The 19,333-nt window shown below is 41.4% G+C and overlaps 2 protein-coding genes across 5 annotated transcripts in view; one reads left to right on the top strand and one right to left on the bottom strand.

Annotated features, from left to right (window-relative positions):
• Positions 1–1,368, top strand: part of FBXO11 (F-box protein 11) — a 100,892-nt gene extending 99,524 nt beyond the window's left edge. For both annotated transcript variants that reach the window (XM_082642838.1, XM_082642837.1), the window contains exon 23: positions 79–1,368. In XM_082642838.1, the coding sequence (XP_082498964.1) occupies positions 79–208 (130 nt within the window). In that variant the 3' untranslated portion in view covers positions 209–1,368. The remainder of the gene's footprint in view (positions 1–78) is intronic.
• MSH6 (mutS homolog 6) lies at positions 1,369–18,718 on the bottom strand. 3 transcript variants are annotated; one of them, XM_082642834.1, is made up of 10 exons: positions 18,332–18,716; positions 11,492–11,691; positions 9,302–9,471; positions 5,487–8,031; positions 4,046–4,311; positions 2,876–2,993; positions 2,494–2,583; positions 1,933–2,087; positions 1,654–1,853; positions 1,369–1,539 (listed from the first exon to the last, which is right to left on the bottom strand). In XM_082642834.1, the coding sequence occupies exons 1-10, from the start codon at positions 18,586–18,588 to the stop codon at positions 1,458–1,460; spliced, it is 4,083 nt and encodes a 1,360-aa protein (XP_082498960.1). In that variant the 5' UTR covers positions 18,589–18,716; the 3' UTR covers positions 1,369–1,457. The 3 variants fall into 3 exon arrangements, with proteins under 3 accessions (XP_082498960.1, XP_082498961.1, XP_082498962.1); XM_082642835.1 differs by lacking the exon at positions 2,494–2,583 and having other exon boundaries at positions 18,332–18,718; XM_082642836.1 differs by lacking the exon at positions 11,492–11,691 and having other exon boundaries at positions 18,332–18,714.
• Between the last annotated feature and the right edge of the window lie 615 nt (positions 18,719–19,333).

The raw sequence follows: 19,333 nt of genomic DNA, 5'->3' as shown, positions 1-19,333 counted from the left end.
GCACACTTGCTTGCTGTATTGCCCAATTATTTTCCTCCCCTCACTTTTCCTAATCTTTGGGTTTTCATTTTGCTTTAGGTTTTTCTGTGACTGTGGTGCTGGAACACTGTCTAATCCTTGTACATTAGCTGGTGAGCCTACACATGATACAGATACACTATATGACTCTGCTCCACCTATAGAATCTAATACATTGCAGCACAACTGAATTCCTTCCCTAAAGAAAAAGTCCTGCCATTCTAACATCATAACTTAAAACATTTTTTTTTGGAAGAAGATTTAAAATATTTGCCCATGCTACAGGAAGAGACTGTATTAAAAATGGATACACAAGGTCAGTTGACACTATGAAGCTCAAGCTACCAAAAAGAAAGTGGCAATATATTGACTCAGGATCTCAAAGCTGGGTGTTTTAGCATTACTGTGTAAAGACTTTTGAAGGGACAGAAGTGAAGAAAATAAGCTGCAATTTTGTACAGATACCAACTTCTGAAAAAAGCTGGTGTTTTTACAACTAGCATTGAATGCAGTCCAATTTGCAGTAGTACTCTTCAATAGACAAGCAGCTTTGTTGCTGCCTTTATGGACGTGGGTACCAATTGCTTTTGTAATATGGTAAAAATGTGAGCTAGCACTTCTGCATTTCTTTTGTTTTTTTTTAACATGTATTCAGATTGAGAAATATGATTTTAATGCTTTAATCTCATGTAGTTTGTTTTTAATTTCAAGCAAAATCTTATTGTACTTGAATGTGCCCTGTTTTGTTAGCACACCTAGACTTGCTGTAACTGTACTCATGTCCCAGTATGTACGTTCTTTCTATGAAAGAGAAAACACTAATCTTAAATTATATCCAGCAATGTTTCTGGTATCCTTTAAGAAAAGTTAAGACTATATTTCCTTCCCTTCCCTGTGCAGCATTCAAAATCACCCCTAGACAAAGTGAGTGTTTTAATGAGACTTCCTAGGAAGGGATGCACTGTAAAACAAAAGTATTCTTGTAACTCAGTTTTGTGAAAGGTAAAAACTACTATGTTTTAAAAGTACACTTTAGAAAGTCTCTTCAAAACAGTCCTGTATTTGAACTCTGTTCATAGTTTTTTTTTGAACAGTTTAGACAAATTGCTGGAAATTAAAAGAATTTCCCGCATTAAGCTGAGGCAAGTATATATACAGCCCTATACAGTTTCATAGCTCCCCCCACCCCATTTATGTGTATTGGTGACAGTGGGTATAAACAGCCTGAAAGTGTATGCATGTACCATAACATCTAGACTTAATATATTGTGGAGTATTCAATAACCATTATGTAGAAGGTAGGTAAGAATTAAAAGGGTTTAATTTCCTAGAAAGAAAATGGAAAAATGGTCATTTTTAAAAAATAAAGTTTATTAGATCATAATGTTGTCTGAATTTACCACCTTTGTCAAAAGTGAACTCAAAGCTTCCAATGTAGTCTATAATTCCTCAATCAAAGTCAGCAACTTATGGACAGCTTCAGCATCTACAGTCGACCTTTCACTAGCCAGACAAACTTCCCTTTAAATAAATTTAAAAAAAAAGTTTTAGTTTACATTTTTCACAGTGCATCATCCATCCCTTTACTGTTTTGGTAATCAACTACATGGTAAAATTATATCCAGTTATAATTACCGAAATAATCGCAGTGACTGAGTCATCTTCTCAAATTCTCTTGCTTTTCTATGTCCCTTTTGAATAACCTCCTCTGGAAGATTAGCAAGCCTTGCTGCATTAAAGCCATAGCTTTTAGGACAGGCTCCTTTAATGAATTTATACAGGAAGGTAATAGTCTCCTGGCTGGGATCTTCACATTCATTTTCTACCATGCATGCCTAAAAAAGAAAGATTACATGCTGGCAATGGAAGTACCCATTCAAAAACATAACTTTTGAATAAACAACTTGTACATACCATGTGTCCTAGGCGGACTGCAACATTTTGAGAATAGTCTTCAACTAATGAATGGTAGTGGGTAGAAAACAATGTACGACACTTAATATTCTCAGCAAGTTCTTTAACAACTGCATTTGCTATTGCTGTCCCATCAAAGGTTGCAGTACCTCTTCCTATGAAAATAAAATATACATGAACTATGTATTACACAATCTGCCATATTATATACAAAGAAGGACATGCCTCACAAAGGAATGGAAAAAAATGTACTAAAGATCAGTTCAGTATATCCAAAAGCATTCTGTAAACAGGCCCTCTCTAGCTAAGTAGGTCTGCTTGGAGTTCAGGAATACTACTCGAGTACCACTGTGCTTCAGAAACTTCCTTTTAGTTCTCTTTAAATAGCCTTATTATCCAATAAATATTCTCATTATCCCTGTAAAATTGCCACCTTAGGGCCAACTGTGGGGTCTATGGACAAAGGTGAGTGTATCATAGTCTTTAAGAGATGTGTCCTTCAGACCATTTTCGAGAAAAATAATTCTTTGTTCTAATGTCTTGGAAATTTTAATATCTTACCTAATTCATCCACAAGCACCAGAGAATGTGCGGTTGCATGTGTAAGTATACTGGCAGTTTCACTCAATTCAACAAAAAATGTACTTTCACCTAAAAAAAAATCACAAATAGGTGATCATTTTAAGAATCCTGTTGTAACAGTAGATTCATCTTTTAGGTTCATATCCTTTGAATCTATTATGAACTACCATGGTACTAAGAGATTACTTCTAGTATGTTAAAAATTGCATAATGCTTTCAAATGTCTGAAAGCATTCTGCCTTGCGTAACACCGGAAAAAAATAAATAAAACATCCTATTTAAAGGTAGATGTGTTTTTAACACCTAAAATATAGAAATGAACTGTCAAATAACAGAGCCTTCGGTAGGAAAAAAAACTCACCTGACATTATTCTGTCTGAGGCACCAAGTCTAGTAAACACTCTATCGATTGGTGTGAGCCTACACACTTCAGCTGGTACATAACAACCCATCTGGGCCATTACAACTAGTAGGCCAGCCTGTGAATGAGGGAGAAAAAGGCCTTTTATGACTGACTGGTGTTAGAGAACAGACAGAGATATCTATGTATATCCAGAAGACAGAGATAATAAGCCCTAATAAATATTTATTAACTACGAGTGAGTAGTCAGGCACTCTAAAAAAAATCTTCACAAACCTAAGTAGGAAAAGTGAGGCTTAGGAAGGCATGAGGCTTAGGGCCTAACTGGCTTTATTTGAAACCTCAGCACCTATATGCTAACCAACTACACTAGTGATTCTCAACCTAAAACTACTGATGCCTAGAACCAGTTCCAGACCCAACAATCAGTTTCAGAGGATGAACACACCCCAACTCCCAGGTACTTTTTTGTTGTGCTCTCTAGATGATTTTTGATTTAAAAATGAAAAGGAGGTTGGAAACCACCTTACTATACTATTGCTCCTCTCTAGTTAGCAAATTTGTACAGAAATATAATACAGTGCAGTAGTTGGGGGGTCAGCAAATATCTTCTGTCAAGGGCCCAATGTCTGTTACACATTGTTTTTTTCTACAACCCTTTAAAATCTAAATCATATTTAGCTCAGTAGCTAGCTAACCCCTGGCAGAAGGTCAGAAAAATATATTTATTTTCTTCCCTAAAAGCAGTTCCCAACAGTTAACTAGAGGTCATGAATCACCTTCCTGTATGAACAAGTGCAGTGGTTCTTGTATAAGGGTTCCTAGAAATGAACCTAATATAAGAACAAACATAAAACATTTGTATTATTTTCATTCATTATGAATACCTCTGCCTTCACAGGAAATGGATTCAAAGTAAGAGTTCATAAAAAAACTCGTGGCCTGAAACCACCTTCACCTTCTTAATATACTTCCCTTAACATCAGGCAAATATTTGACCAATAAGAATACAGTTCTTAGTTTCATGACTCAGGGAGTTTCCCTTTGCTTCCTAATAAGTCAATGACTGAATTCTGTCATATGCTCCTTGGGAAACGGTGGCTTAAATATGTACTATATTCACTCTATAAGTGTTACAAATAATTTGGTGTAACAAAACTTCAAGTTTACCTGTCTCATGAGCGTAGACTTGCCCCCCATATTCGGTCCAGTAACAAGCACACAGTAAGCTTTGCCATTTTCTTCCTCTTCCTCACAGCCTATTAGAATGTCATTTGGAATAAAGTCATCACCAAAAAAAGTCTTCGTAATGCAGGGGTGGCGTGATCCTTTAAGGTCTAGAAAGGGAGGAGTATCTTCTTCTGGCAACAGAACTACTGGACGACACATAGGACCATCACCCCCTCGACTGTAGTTAGCCAGGCACAATAAGACATCTGTTAAAGAGAGGTCAAAAGTGAAGCTTCATCATTTTTGAGGTTTCTTGATAAGCACAAAGGCCCAACTTCTATAAGAAGTCTTCCAAAAATGTTTTTTTAGTGGAGGTGGCATGCTCTACTTGCTCTTTTAGACATGGCAGCTTTTTTTCTAAAAGTAAGCACTCTAGTGACATTGTTTTAACTGCACAAAAATAAGTCATCAGCCTAAATGTTTTACATGTCTTATAGCACTTGTACTGAAATGAGAAATAACTTCCAATTTCAAGCCCAAGAAAATATCCCCTCAAAGTAGATTTTAAGTCCTCTAATATCTAGACCAGAGGTATGCCAAAGGAAAGCTAAGATACAACAGAGAGATGCTGTAGTGGTCTCTCCGTGATATAATCATGGAGCTAACACTTCTTAGAAGCAGAGCATTCTGACAATAGGCAGAATCTTAAGAGGAAAATATATTCACCAATTTTGAACACCTGAGCTGAGGGATGATTTTACATTACCTACCAAATTGTTTAAAACTGTATTGGCTTAAGGAATAAATGTGGCACACTCAAAAACCATAATAGATATACACACTCAAAAACAGAATAGGATGCCATTTTATTCTGGACAGTTGTGTTCAGACTAAAATAGTTTTGTTACAAATTTGGGTAAACTATGGTTGCTGCATTTTTACAACAGAAAAAAACCCAAAACTGTAAAACAAGCAAAGGCTCCAAATGACTTGGCCATGAAATTTAAAGAAAAAGGAAATTACTTATGAAGCTGGAAAGGTTACCAAATTACAAATACTTGTATCAGGGCTCTTAGAAATCAACTGTAGAAAAGAAAGTGTGACAACTTGGGCCAAAAAAAAAGGGGAAGATTAAAATCTTTTGAAGCGTTCATGTAAAGAGATTCACTGAAATACAAAAAAGAATGCAAGGGTGTATATATATATAAAAAAATGAAAACTGAGTGATAGGTCAAGGGATAGCTTTAAATTAGTGTGACAAAAAATAGCTTAAAAAACACTTATTGAATACAATAAATTCAATTGGAATTTGATCAAAATATATATGTGTCACTTGAGTTTAGGGATACGAGTCAATGAGGACTTTCCAATCTTAATATACAATTGGAACACAGGACGTTACTAACCAAAGCTTTAGGAACAAGCCTCTTGAAAACCTTACCCAACACTGCGATGCACTCCACAGCAGCCTGCCAGTCCTTGTAATTTTTATCAAAGTTATAGAACAGTCGCCGCATGCAGTCCTTTAATGATACATCTCTCCGTTCTTCAGCATTTATCAGATTAGCCAACTTTTTCTCAATTGTTTTGGTCCAGTATCGTTTACAGCCCTTCTTGGTAGATTTCAACTCATATTCTTCTGGCAAATTACGGGTGATGAAATTCTCGGGAATTTCCAACTGGTAACGATTCCTACCAATTCCCCAGTAGACTATGGTCCTACAGCCAATTCTACTACGCTGTTTCTCCAAGTATTCCAGGAGGCTCTGTTCATTTTCTCTTATGTCAGCAAGAGCTTGATCATAATCAGAGTCAAATCCTGCTTTGGGAGTAATCAGTCCAGTCTTTCGAGCCTTTTCATGGTCAAAGGCTGTATCCCATCGGTTTAGTTCTAAAGTCAAATCAGGAAAGCAGCCTTCAGGATTTTTTGTCTGCAGAGTAAGGACCTGCTTAAGGATTTTAGACTTAAAATCATCAATGACTTCTTCCATAACCCCTATAATTTTACATAGTACTTTGAATCCTTCCAGAGCAGAAAGAAAATCAATAATCTTTTTTTTGCTGTATGTGGTTTCTTCATACATTATAGCCCTGCTATCTGGGTGGTTCTGGCTCTTCAGGGGAGAGCCAACATTATGAATTTTACTCAGTAGCCTCTCAAGGTCTGGAAGCTTCTTTAGAAGGTCTACCACCTCAGAGATTTTGTCAGGCACAACCATTAGGTCTTCTATGGCATCTAGACGATCACTGATAACATAAGGGTTACAGAGTGGGGCACAAAGCCATTGCTTTAGGAGCCGCTTACCGAAGGGAGTATGGCAAGTATCAATCTTCTCTAACAGGGTCCCTTCAGTAGAACCATTTGTTCCGTTCAGAAAAATCTCCAAGTTGTTTAATGTCACAGCATCTAGCACCATTCGTTGATTGGCTTTAGCAAAGACAGCACCAGGTCTTGTAGCACGGACCGTGTCAGAATCCAAGGGAATATATTCTTCAAAATTAGCCATTGATAAAAGCTCCTGATCAATAAGGCATTTTTTGAGGTAGAAGATACAACCACCAAGAGCAGAGAGGGCCAATTCACTCTTCTCTCCCGGTGTCAACCCAACAGAATCAGACTCTGAGGTCATACCTTTAAGCACCTGGGGTAACATCACCCCACTGTCCTCATTTAACTTGTCTGTAAAATATCCTTCTTCAAGGAGAGTTCTCAAAGTTTTGGCTGCATCCCAAAACTGGGAACCTGGTATCAGACCTTCCTGAAGAGAAGAGGATAATGAACCCTTGAGAATCATCTTAGTTTCCACTGAGAGATTTCCTTTCTCAAACAAGACTTGTACTGGAGGATAGTGTGCCACTAAAGTCCTAAACCTGGAACAATGGCGATCATCTGAAAACTGACCTATGAAGAACTTCCCTAGCGAGGTATCAACAAAACATACTCCATACACTCGAGCGTGGCCAGAAGAATCATCTTCTTTTTCTTTGAGGCTAAGAAGGTACTTACTGTAGTTCTCTGAGGGGTCACCTTCCAGCACACTGTAGGTCTGTGTACCCTTGGTAATGACCCTACAGATCTCCCTCCTCACCACTCTATCATACTTAGATATATGTGCCATCTTTCTGCATCGTGCCTCCATCATTTCCGGGGTCTCGGTCTGTTCCACCCGTGCTACTTTATAGCCCTTCTGGACCAGGGAATCTGAATATCGGCCAAATGCAATTTCAGGGAAACCAGAATGGGCCCAGTTGCCTTTCATGAATACCAGCCCTAGTTCACTGACTCCAGTAAGAGCATCCATGTGGTAGAGCTCATAAAACTTCCCCACCTTATAAAATATGACAAGATCAAAGTTCTGAGACTTAATCTGCCACCACTTCCTCATCCCAGGAGTACAGGAATTAAGGAAATCCTCAGGCACATAGAGTGTGGATGCATCAAAATCAGGGTGATCAGGTCGCCTCCTGTGCATATCTCTTCTCTTCTCCTCCTTAAGCCACTCTAAAGTTTCATGATACCAGATGGTGGGGCGACTACTGTCATCACATCCTCCACTAATGTGGGCTTGGGATTCAGAATTTTGAGGGGCAGAGAAAGCACTCAAAGTATTCTTGGTTTCTGATGAAATGCCAGTTGCTCGTTTGGTGGCCGAGGGCATTTCCTTCCTTGAACTTTTCCTTTTGAGGGAGCCATTTCCAGTTACCATTCTCTTCCTCTTTGGAGCAACTTTGACAGGGCTGTCCAGGCCTTCACTGTCACTATCCCCTACTCCACTGCTTATTTCATCACTGCTTCCTTCCTCCTTAGCATCTGGCTTAAATTCCACATCAGAGCCACCAATGTCACTCTCAGAGTCTGATATGACCCTTCGTTTTTTTATCTGGCGGCTACTTCGCCTAGATCCTTGCACCTTTGGCCTCACTTCCTCTTCACTCTCAATTTCATTTTCTTCTTCACTCTTATCTGATGTGTAAGTGGCACCTGCCTGGAAGGCAAAGAAGAGTATTTTAAAACAAAAGTAAAATTTGGAAAATGACAATATTGCTGTGGAATCTCTCAATATGTTGCAACTTCATCTATCAAGAGAAGAACCCACCTCCAGAAATCAACTATTTTCTTTCTCAAGGGATATCAATTTCAGTTTCACCTAACATTAAAAACAAGTATCACAATACAGGATTAAGTGATTCTGTCATGAGAGTTCTATCCTATTCAAATACTGACGAAGTCCTTAGGATGACCACACATCACAAATACTCATAGGTGATGTCCTCATTAACAGTCATAGCTGTGGAAAAAACATTCAGTCTTCTGCTGTTATCTTTCTTCCAGGGTCACCTCTCCTCTTACATTTGGACATGTTATGAAGTTTACCATTTTATAAATTATTTAGTATAAAAAAGCAGTAAATCAACCTAGTTCTAGTCCTTGCTTTCCACAAACCAGCTGTATCTTCTTGGGCAAGGCACATTCATTTATTATCACGGGCCTCCCTCATATATAAAGTAGCATGAAGCTAAATGATTTCTGTAGTTACCATCCAGGTCTAAACATCTGAGTAACGTTATGATCTCTGGTCTCAACCTCAAAAATAAGATTAGAAACTCTTCTTTCATTTCTCTTAAAAAACTCATTATATTAACTTACTTATTGCCTATCTCATCTAGAATAGAATAAAACAAAATCAAACTTAGTTATAGATGAATCTTTTTAAGCACACGGCATTAATTTACTAAATTAGAGAATGATGACTATGTTTGTTTTAAATATGCCAATTATTTGTTCATTTCCTTAACAAGATTTAATTCACTCAAATAGTGACCGTTAATATTTGAAACCAAGGTTATATTTCAAGGTTACTTAATCTCTATTCTTACCAATCCAAAATACAAAAGTATTAGAGCACAAAACTGGATAATTAATTTCCACACCCTCATACAGCAGCTTATTACCAGACACCATGACCAATTTTATCACCATGTCCTTACTGTCCCTAGCTCTCTATACTGGTTACCAAAATGGTACTGCCTTTTACAGCATGTGTCTTTCTAGCAGGCTTGAGAACTTAAATAAAAAGCGGTGCTAGGCTGCTCAGATTCTAAATAATATAACATGACCTACAGTCCAGGAATGTATAGAAGTATGCATGTATGAGTACTAAATAGATACATGGAAAATACCACTCTAATATGCCCCTGACCCTTTTTCATCACTCTCCTAACAGAAGTAACAACCGCCTGTTAGCACTGTCCCACCTCCGTCTCTTCTTCCTCCTCTGGTTCTGAGGGCTCATCACACACTGCCAATTCAAGCCTCTCAATCTTGTCTTTATTCAAGGCTTCATCTGCACGTTGCATTGCTCTGAGTATTTCAGGCTTTGAACTGTAGAAATGACCTCCTTTCTGGGCTTCCTTTGACTTTGAACCTAAAAAACATATATATATTTATTTATAAATAGGAACTGTTGGCTAGATATTTGGCTCAATGTATAACACTTGCCCCAAGGAACAAGAGTGACAACAATCAAGTATAATTTTTAATCTCCCGTTATTTCTGATCGATACAGATAGATCAATAAAGCCTACAAGGAAGGAATTTTCAGGGAAAAACTACCAGTGAAACTGAAATTACCTGTTTTACCTCATTTAAGCTGCCTTAACTGTTGGTCACCCAGGACCACTTAGTCTCTTCTATAATGACCTGGGACTGTGACCCAAAACACCTAGGCACACCTCCTCTTCAGATGAGGCATGAGATGTAAAGGGGGTTTGAGACCCTTTTTAAAACAACATTACTTAAGGAAGGCAAAAACTACACTATCACTTAAATGAAGCAATGATATTAAAAATAAGTTTGTTCCCAAGGCAGTTAGATGTTAAAAAAAAAAAAATCCTACATTTTGGGACAGTAACCCAGTTCAGACTTGTAATGTTAAATTTTTTCAAAACAGTTGCATCAAAATGTCTTGCTCTGCTTTAAAGTAAAACTTTTCCTTTATTCATTTCATTTCAAAGAGCTGTAGTATTAAATGTCATTTCCATCCACTGAGCAAAATTTCTATCCACAAGACCAATGATACAGAATTGTTTTAGTTCTTTTCCAAGAGGCATAACTAGGAATGTCTTTTCTCTTCTACCTGAATATACCTATAGTTGGAAAACTAACCTGAATTTGTCTAACAGATCCAAACATTATATTACACCCTTCTTTCTATATACTAAAACGATGAGACATCCTAAATTTCCATGGAATTAGCAACGTTCATAAGCTGACTAAAACAAAGCTGCAATTTCTCAGTTCTCTAAAGAGCTGCACCAAAACTACAAAGTGCAATAATCAAAATCATTAAGAGTAGTTCTGAACTTTTCCCAAAGTACCTGCTGCAGCTGTACTTACCCCCGCATCTATCTGGTGTCATCGTCATTCCCCGAAACCTCTGATGCAAACTACAGCTCTAAGACCATGCCCCCCAAAGAAGGCCTACTTTTTTCATGCATGCCTCTTTGCTGATTTATTCACATACATGTATTGCAACAATTTGGATATTTAAAGGGCAGAGAGCAGTATGCACACGGTTTGTTTTATAAAGTAACTACAACATAAATGTAAACTTTTTTGATCTCTTTTTAAAGTCCTTTTTTGCCAAAGCTTTGTTTAGAATCTCAAAATTAGTCCTGGAAAAAGACCTCATTTACCATCTGGTCCAACTCTCTCTCTCATTTTATATATATGCAAACAGAATCAGAAAATAAGATTACACAGCAAATTAGTGGAAGATAGTGGAGAAAAACCTGTACATGCTGGAGTATTGAGGCACTGCATCCTGCAGTCATACTGTACATGCACTGTACAACCCAAGAGACTGATAGTGTGCACCCAGCCCGAGTGAAGCTAAAAATGCAGGACTGCTGATGTCCGTGATAAATAAGGCTGGGCCTGGGAAGAGAAAGTTAAGGTTCCAGAACTCTGATTTCTGATGTGAAACTCAACGCAGATGTGCTCGTAAGGTGAGGCCAGGTAGCATGCATCTCCATCTGTCCTAAAGAATGTCACTGATCTATATTCTATGCATCTTGGCTGCATTTTCTTTTGGAACCTTTAAGATGGGAACACTTTAATTTACTCTTTTCATGTCCGAGTATGGCATTTTGGTCCAAATCATGAGATCCAATCAGGAAATCATTTTTCCTTTAATGATATGATATTGCTATAAGTCACTCAGAAGGAAGGAAATAAAAATTCCACTCCGCACAACAAACTGGCTTAAGACCAGCTGCATCTTATCCTTTTCCCATGCTAGAAGCTTTCACCATACCACTCCTGCAATTTATTTGAGTAAAATATGCTTAATTCCACTGTATGGGAGACACTGACACTCAGACTCACGTGTGCGTGCATGCTCTCTCTCTCACAAACATACACACTCTGCAGAGTGAATCTTTTACCTGTATATGGCTTTAATAGCCTTCTGCTAACCCAGCCCCTTGTTGGGCTGTCATCAAAAAACTGTACATGAACTCGGGCAGACTTTCCTTTCTCACGGATGAATGTTCCATCAAAAGGGTGGTTGTAAACCAGGCAAGGCCACCAAGGGTAACCCTCCATCTTGGCCCAAACCAAATCACCTGGTGAGAAGTCACAAGAACTGTTGCCAAAAGGAAATACATAATTTGGTTAATATTTTGTTAAGCTACATTAAAGGCAATTACCTGCAAATAAGCAATTTTAAGGAAGGTATCTTTAAGACTCCTTTGAAATTTTCTGGCATTAATATTCAGGAACAGAAATTCTAGAATTAATGATTTTTAAAAAACATTTTCAAGTTATTTTTAAAAACATAAGCAAATATCACAATGTTTATTAAGACAAACACAAATATAATGGTATTAAGGTTAGAGACTATCTCAGAATTATTCAAGGTTTAAAAACTGGCAGAATTCTGATAGACTACTGATAGCAGGAAAAAGACATAAACTCATTGTACTTGTGATCCAAATTATAATGAGTAACACCTGTACTACAAATATGGTATACATTAGGAACAGGATCTGACCCAAAGTATTAATACCAAACATACCGACTGTGTAAATTTGCTACTTATATTCAGTATTATCGACTTTGCTCCAATGTATTCCAAATACTCCAAAAGCTACCTATAGCACACTACTACCCCCACCCTCACCCTAAAAATCTAGCTTTATGGAAAAACTTAAGTCAAGAGATAAGTGCCTCATGTACCCAAAATAGTTGAGTACATAATGCCTACAGAATCAACAGGAGATTCAATCTGCACAAAAGCTGATTTAGCCCTAAAGGTTTCCTGAGAAAGGGAGAGGAGGGGAAAGGAGAGGGAGAAGGGTAGCAGTGTCCAGTAACAGACTACAAGAGTCCCTCAGTGATGGAGAGGGCACAACAACTGATAAACCCTGCTCAAGTACTATATACCAAGACTTTCTAAGCCCGCTTACAGGTTTTCGCTGAATAACTACAAATGTAAAATAAGCACATTACAAAAAGAATATTTTAGACATTTTGGAATCATCAATTGAGGCCACCTTATAAAATCAGGCCCAATCATAAAATTAAAGTATTTCTTTCTTCAAAAAATATGAATATGGAAATCTCTATGCTGGACAGTTAGAAAAGAAACCAGAACAGGAACATGGCTTCAGCTGGTGCTTATATCAAGGGCCTTTAAGGTACATTCTTCTTTCAACTTAGAAATCTATACCGACCTGCACAACTTTATAATTATTGCTGTCAAACACCACAAGGCTCATCTTCAAACAGGGAGCTGTGTCTGCACCATTCAGACTTCTTACCTTAAGCGCTTCATCCTTCCTAACATATCCATTAATTAACAGGAGACAAAGACCCTTATCTCCGTGTGAAACTGTCAAGCAGGCTTTCCCTTAACTTAGCCACTTAACCACAAAGTCTATCACACACTGGTATCAGAAAACCACAAGCTGGGACTTCCCTGGCGGCGCAGCGCAGTGGTTTAAGAATCCTGCCAATGCACGGGACACGGGTTTAAGCCCTGGTCCAGGAAGATCCCACATGTGGCGGAGCAATTAAGCCCGTGCACCACAACTACTGAGCCGCGCACCTAGAGCCTGTGCTCCGCAACAAGAGAAGCCACCGCTCTCTGGAACTAGAGAACGCCTGCGTGCAGCAACAAAGACCCAACACAGCCAAAAATAAATAAAGTTATTAAAAATAAATTTAAAAAATAAAATGATAATATATCTCAAATGTTTGATATTCTTGGAATTTTAAAGACAGTTTTAAAAAGGTAAGAGGAAAAGGTGACAACTCAGAAAAACAAGTGTAAAAGCCTTCATACAACTAAAAATAAGAAATGACTTAAGCTAAATATACAGTAAACAGATCTTTAAGCTTTTGCTTAAAAATCACATTATTTTTGCTCCCTCTTACCTTGGTGTCGATTACTAGTTGTGCCCCAAATTTGTAAGCAAAATTTTTGGCTATCTACTTTTTAAAAAAGAATCAGTAGATAGCAATGTACTGCTAGAATTTGCTCCTATAAACAATAAAAGATAGACTGGTTATGTCTAACAAAAACTTGTGTATGTAAATACAAGTTTCACAAATGTGAAACATGCTCTCAAGCCAACTTTAGAAATCAAACTATCAGTGTTTGTATCTACCTCTTAAGGTGGACCATTAGAGCAGAATTCCCCTACCCTCAAACAGCTAATGAGAAAAGAGAAGTAATCAGAGCAATTAATAACAAAGGCTCCCATTATACCTGCCCATCTACCTGTACCTCAGCCCACATACCTGGCTTTCTCTCCTTCAGCTTGCATAACTATGGCACCCATCACTTATGCATTAGGTCTACAGTGACCATATAAATTATCATCCAAACTGGCTGCTAAAACTATTTCCTAAATAAATTATCATCCAAACTGGCCTCTGAAACTGTTTCTTAAATTTTATTAGAAAGGAAGTCTACATAAAAAACTAAAAGAAACCAGGGTTCTTTGGAGAGCAGCTTAAGAAGCAGGGACATTGACCATCGTCATCAGAATGAAAAGATGTTTTCAAAAGTTCTGAGGGGGGCTTCCCTGGCGGCGCAGTGGTTGAGAGTCCGCCTGCCGATGCAGGGGACACGGGCTTGAGCCCTGGTCCAGGAGGATCCCACATGCCACGGAGCAACTAAGCCCATGCGCCACAACTACTGAGCCTGCCCGCCACAACTACTGAGCCCGTGCGCCACAACTACTGAAGCCCACCCACCTAGAGCCCGTGCTCGCAACAAGAGAAGCCACCGCAATAAGAAGCCCGCGCACCGCAACAAAGAGTAGCCCCTGCTCACCACAACTAGAGAAAGCCCACGTGCAGCAACGAAGACCCAACACAGCCAAAAATAAAAAAATTTTAAAAAGTTCTGAGGGCAATGTTAAAAAGTCATAAAAGCCAGCTTAAAAGAGGCTCCCACTGACCAAATTATAAGTTCAGCATCTTTTTAAATACCAGTTTTAATTATATCGATTAAATCAAATTAGGTCTGTGAAACTGAGTCCACAATGATACTTTTTTAAAAGCTTGAATACTTTTCTTACAATAATATTATATTAGGTGTGATATTATTTGGAAAATGTATTACTATAAATAGATTTAATTGTATGAAAATTCTCAGGAAAGCCACCTACAACTAAGGCAGATAGTTACCTTTAACTAAAGGCTCTTAGGGAAAAAAAAAAATTGTCAATGTCTGACACACCACTCCTATAAATGAGTACAAGGCATATACTTAAATTTTTTTACTGCCCTCATTTCTCATAATCAACAGATAATTATCCCTGAAATGAGACTGTGAAAAATAAACTAGCTAAGACTTGCTTAAAAAACCCAGATTTAGCTGTCAGAAGCCTTGCTCACAGCTCTTTCAATTATGGTCTTAATAAACTACAGAAGAAATGAAGTATTGAGAAGCAGGCCTAGAGTGCATAAACATACATCCTGTAGCCATTTATTGAAACTGATGTCACCTCGACTCCTTCCTTTGTCTCATCAACACAAGTGGAAAAATACTTTTGCATCACACCTGACTGACAAACTAACTAAGGGGGAAAAAAAGAAAAAAACAGGCAAAACACTTTAACACTGGAGCACAAGAGAAAACTAAATGACAAACGACCATTAAAAGATGCTCAACTTCTTTTAAAGAGTTCAACGACCCTCATAAAAAGTCCAAATGTCTTTGTAGCCCATCAGCCTGTTGGTGACTGGATCTCTGCATACCTAAGGCTCCTTCCTGCCTCCTCTTCATTCTCAATTTGCAGGACCTTCCTCTTCCTGCACCAGCTTCTAAAACTCCCTCACCTCCACAGTAGCCTGGCTAACTTCTTGTCCTCTGGTCTCAGCCTAGAGAGCTGAAAGCCTACCCGGACGCACACATACCCCATCCTCCCCCCAAAGCACACGGAGCTCACCAACTCTGCTCCTGCTCTAGAACTGCGTTTTTGCTTGTCCCGTTCACTGTTATATCCAGGATCTACAATGCCCAATACTGTGCCTGCCAGAGTAGATACGTTAACATTTGTTGAATGAAAACCAAATCTATGTATAAAAAAAATAAAGTAGGGCTTCCCTGGTGGCGCAGTGGTTGAGAGTCCGCCTGCCGATGCAGGGGACACGGGTTCGTGCCCCGGTCTGGGAGGATCCCACATGCTGCGGAGCGGCTGGGCCCGTGAACCATGGCCGCTGAGCCTGCACGTCCGGAGCCTGTGCTCCGCAATAGGAAAGGCCACAGCAGTGAGAGGCCCGCGTACCGCAAAAATAAATAAGTAAATAAATAAAGTAAATAAAATAAAGTAAAATTCAAAAATTAAGAAAAAAAGAAAGCCAAATCTATATACTGAATGGAGAGTTTCTTTAGAAGCCTAGTATCAAATGCCCATCTTTCCTGAATACTTTGGAAGTAGTCCCCATAGTAGGTGGTCAAGTGTAAACAATGTTATGCTTTTACAAGTCTCCTAAATTCAGACCTCAAAAAAACAAAGAGCATATGCTATTCAACACGTAAAGCACAACCATACAATAAATACTTCCATCCGTTTAGAATGGATGCAGGAAGAATCAAATTCATGTTTAAGTAAACATTATTAACACATTATGCATCTCTCACCATGAAAAATAGTCTGTTACAGAGGATGCACATGTAGGGAAGGAAAAATATTTTCCCCTTTACCCTTCTGAGTTCTTGACTAAGAGCCCCTGTAATAAAAAATTAACAAGAAAAAGATAGACAAAAGTTTATTAACATGTATACCTCCCCATACACGTGGGAGATGCTAAGGAAAACGGAGTAACTCCCAGAGATGGCCCGAGTCACCATCTTAAAACATCATCTGCAGCTTTATAAAGACAAAAGAAAGATGGGGTGGCGGGGACAGATAAGGGAGGTTACCAGGAAAAGAACAAAAAACACGGGTATGGTTGTTATGCAGATTTCAGTCAGTGCCTTCTCCATTTAATAAGTTTCTGGTGATTTAGTCACTCTTCTCTTCCTAGTACGGAGAGGGAAACATCCTTACAAATGGAGATTTCCTTTTTAAATGTAAATTTCCCTTACAGAAGAGTAACTTCTATAGCTCTCAGAGCTTCTCCAGTGTCCCCCAGTTTCTGTGTCCCCCGTTTCTCAAAAATTATCAGTTCAAAATAACCTCTATGCCAGAGGCACATTCTGGGGTGGCATATCCTGCTACTCTTCACACAACTACATAAACTGCTTGAGAGGGTCGCTTAAAGAAGAATAACACTGTAATTCCACGTAGACTTTGAAAAATCTGTATAACACCTAAAACGCAGGACATTGTAAATCAACTACTCAAGTTTCTGATCCTGAATGCGTTCTTTATTTTTCTGTACCACTATTTCTTCATCCTTTCAAATGGCTACCATTACACACTATGCCTAATACAATACCTGGGATACAGTAAATGTGAGCTTTTCAAAATGTCGCCCGCTGCTGCAACAAAGGCTAGCCAAGCCCTGGAACAGCACTGAACTGCCGAGAAGGCGAGGAAGACACCCCTGGGCAGGCTTCCCCATAGTCGCGTCCATACGTCCCCGCCCAGAGTCAGATCAAGGCCTTTGGAGGCTCACTCTCAATTCCGGAAAAATTACACTGCCCCAACCTCCCTTGAAATCGCCAACAAAAGATGCACTATATCAGGGAGTTCCCTGGTGGTGCAGTGGTTAGGATTCCTGGCTGTCACTGCTGGGGCCGGGGTTCGATCCCTGGTCGGGGACTGAGATCCCAAAAGCCTGGGGGAAGGGGGCGGCCAAAAAAAAAAGTGCACTGTTCCTTAAACTAACATTATTTTCAACTGGCACAATACTTCCAGGTGTCAAAAATCAACACTGTTCCTAAACTTTCATCTGTTTGGGAGCATATGCTGTCTACCTACAGGATAAGCCAACTGGATCCCTGCACTTGCTGCTCCCCCGCCCCTGCAATCCTTACTATCACCAATCAGGCCCCTCCGTCTACGAGTGGACACACCCCTCGCGCTCTAAACTCGTCGTCCACCCCCAACCCCCATACCCAGGCCGAGGGCCCGCCCACCCACCCCGCCAGAGGCTTCGAGTCCGAGGCTCTCAGCCAAACATCGAGCGTATTCCTCCAACGACTACTGGACCGGTAATTCACCGTCCCAGCTGTGAAGGAGGAACGTCCCCCGGGAGTCCCACTCGCAGCACGCCGCGCCCCACAACCTGCAGGTGGCCGGCGGTCATCCCCCCGGCGGGCATTCCTCTTTCCCGCCACCCCTCCCCCGCCCCGGGCAGGCACCACCCCCTCCCTCGCCCTGGGGGCGCACCCCACGCCGAGCAGACAAGCTCTTTTCTCTTCCCGCCGCACCCTCAGGGCTCCCGTCTCTCATTTCTCCTCCCTGCCCCGAGCACCTTCCACTCCTCCTCCCCCACCTGACGGACCGCGTGTCCTCCTCTACCCCCGAACTAAGCGCGTCCTCCCTTCCCCTCCAACCCTTCGTACACAGCCGATTTCCTCCTACCCTGTTTACAGGCTACACCCCCAAGGCTCCCTGCGTTCTTTCAGGCCAGATATGCAACCCCACCTCCTCCGAGCCCAGGCGCTGGCCGAGCACCCCAGCCCGCCCCCCCGAGGCGAGCCTCCCTTCCCTGGGCTCCCTGCGCCTCCCCCAACTGTACCACCTCCTCCAAGCCCAGGGCCTGGCCGCGCACCCCCCAGGCCCCTGAAGCGACCTCCCTGCGCCCCGACACCCCGCTACCTGGCGGGGACCGCAGGGGCTGCCGACTTTCGCAGCCCTCCGTTGAGGTTTCTCGCCTCGGCCCGCGAAGTGGAGCCCGCCAGGGGCCCCGGCCCAGGCCCGGCCTCGCTCCAGGCCGCATCCCCGCCTGGGGAAGGGGAGGCCCCGGTGTCAGCGGCGGCGGCGCTTTCACTTGAGGCCCTGACCGGGCCTTTGCTGGCATTATTCAGGGCTGGAGACTTGGGGAAGAAGCTGTACAGCGTGCTCTGTCGCGACATGGCCACGGTCGCCGAGGCCCAACCGCTCTGTCGGACCGAGCCACTAGAGGCACGGCAAGTACCGCGAGGGGCCTGCTGGCGGGAAATCGGGGGGGAGGTGCGCTCTGCTGGAGGAACACTGGCCCCATCGGCCAATCGGCAGGCCGTTCGCGGGCGGAGTCCCGGGCGGCGCGCGTCCGGCCCCGCCCCCTCGGGCGCCAGGAGACGTGGGGAGGGGAGGGGCCAGCACGCCGCGCGGGGTAGCTGCCGGTGGCGCCTCCAGCCTCTCCCCCTGCGGCAGGAATGGGCCGGGGATGGTTAGGACTGGAGCACCTCGGCCCGAGCGAAGCTGGGCGCTGCTGCGGGGCTGACCCCCTCGGAAAGGCGTTCCTCTTTGGAAGGGAATCTGGCGGTCGCGGGGGTGCGATCACGCAGCGCCAGGTGTGTGCCCAGTGCGTGCACCGCGTGAGCATGAGTGGCCGCGGTGCAAGGGGTAAACCGAACGGCCACAGAAAGAAGCCCTGGCGGAGAAACGCCTTCCAGAGCCTGCATGAACAATCCTGCTGTTAGAACGCTTACCCCAAGGAACCGGAAAGGAAAAAAAGGATCCAGACTTAAATCAGCAGAAGATCAAGTCTTCTGTTCGCTTTGTATTCTCAAAGCGTTGCACATAGTAGGCACTTGATAAATACTTTACAACTGAACGCTAAGTTTTTGGCCCAGTATGAGTTTATGATTTAAAAAAAAAATTGCCAGCCACACAGCT

The sequence above is a fragment of the Mesoplodon mirus genome (genome assembly GCF_964341445.2).
Source record: "Mesoplodon mirus genome assembly, chromosome: 14".
NCBI lineage: Eukaryota > Metazoa > Chordata > Mammalia > Artiodactyla > Ziphiidae > Mesoplodon > Mesoplodon mirus.
The sequence above is the reverse complement of the archived record's forward strand: the minus strand, read 5'-3'. Positions and strand labels throughout refer to the sequence as shown.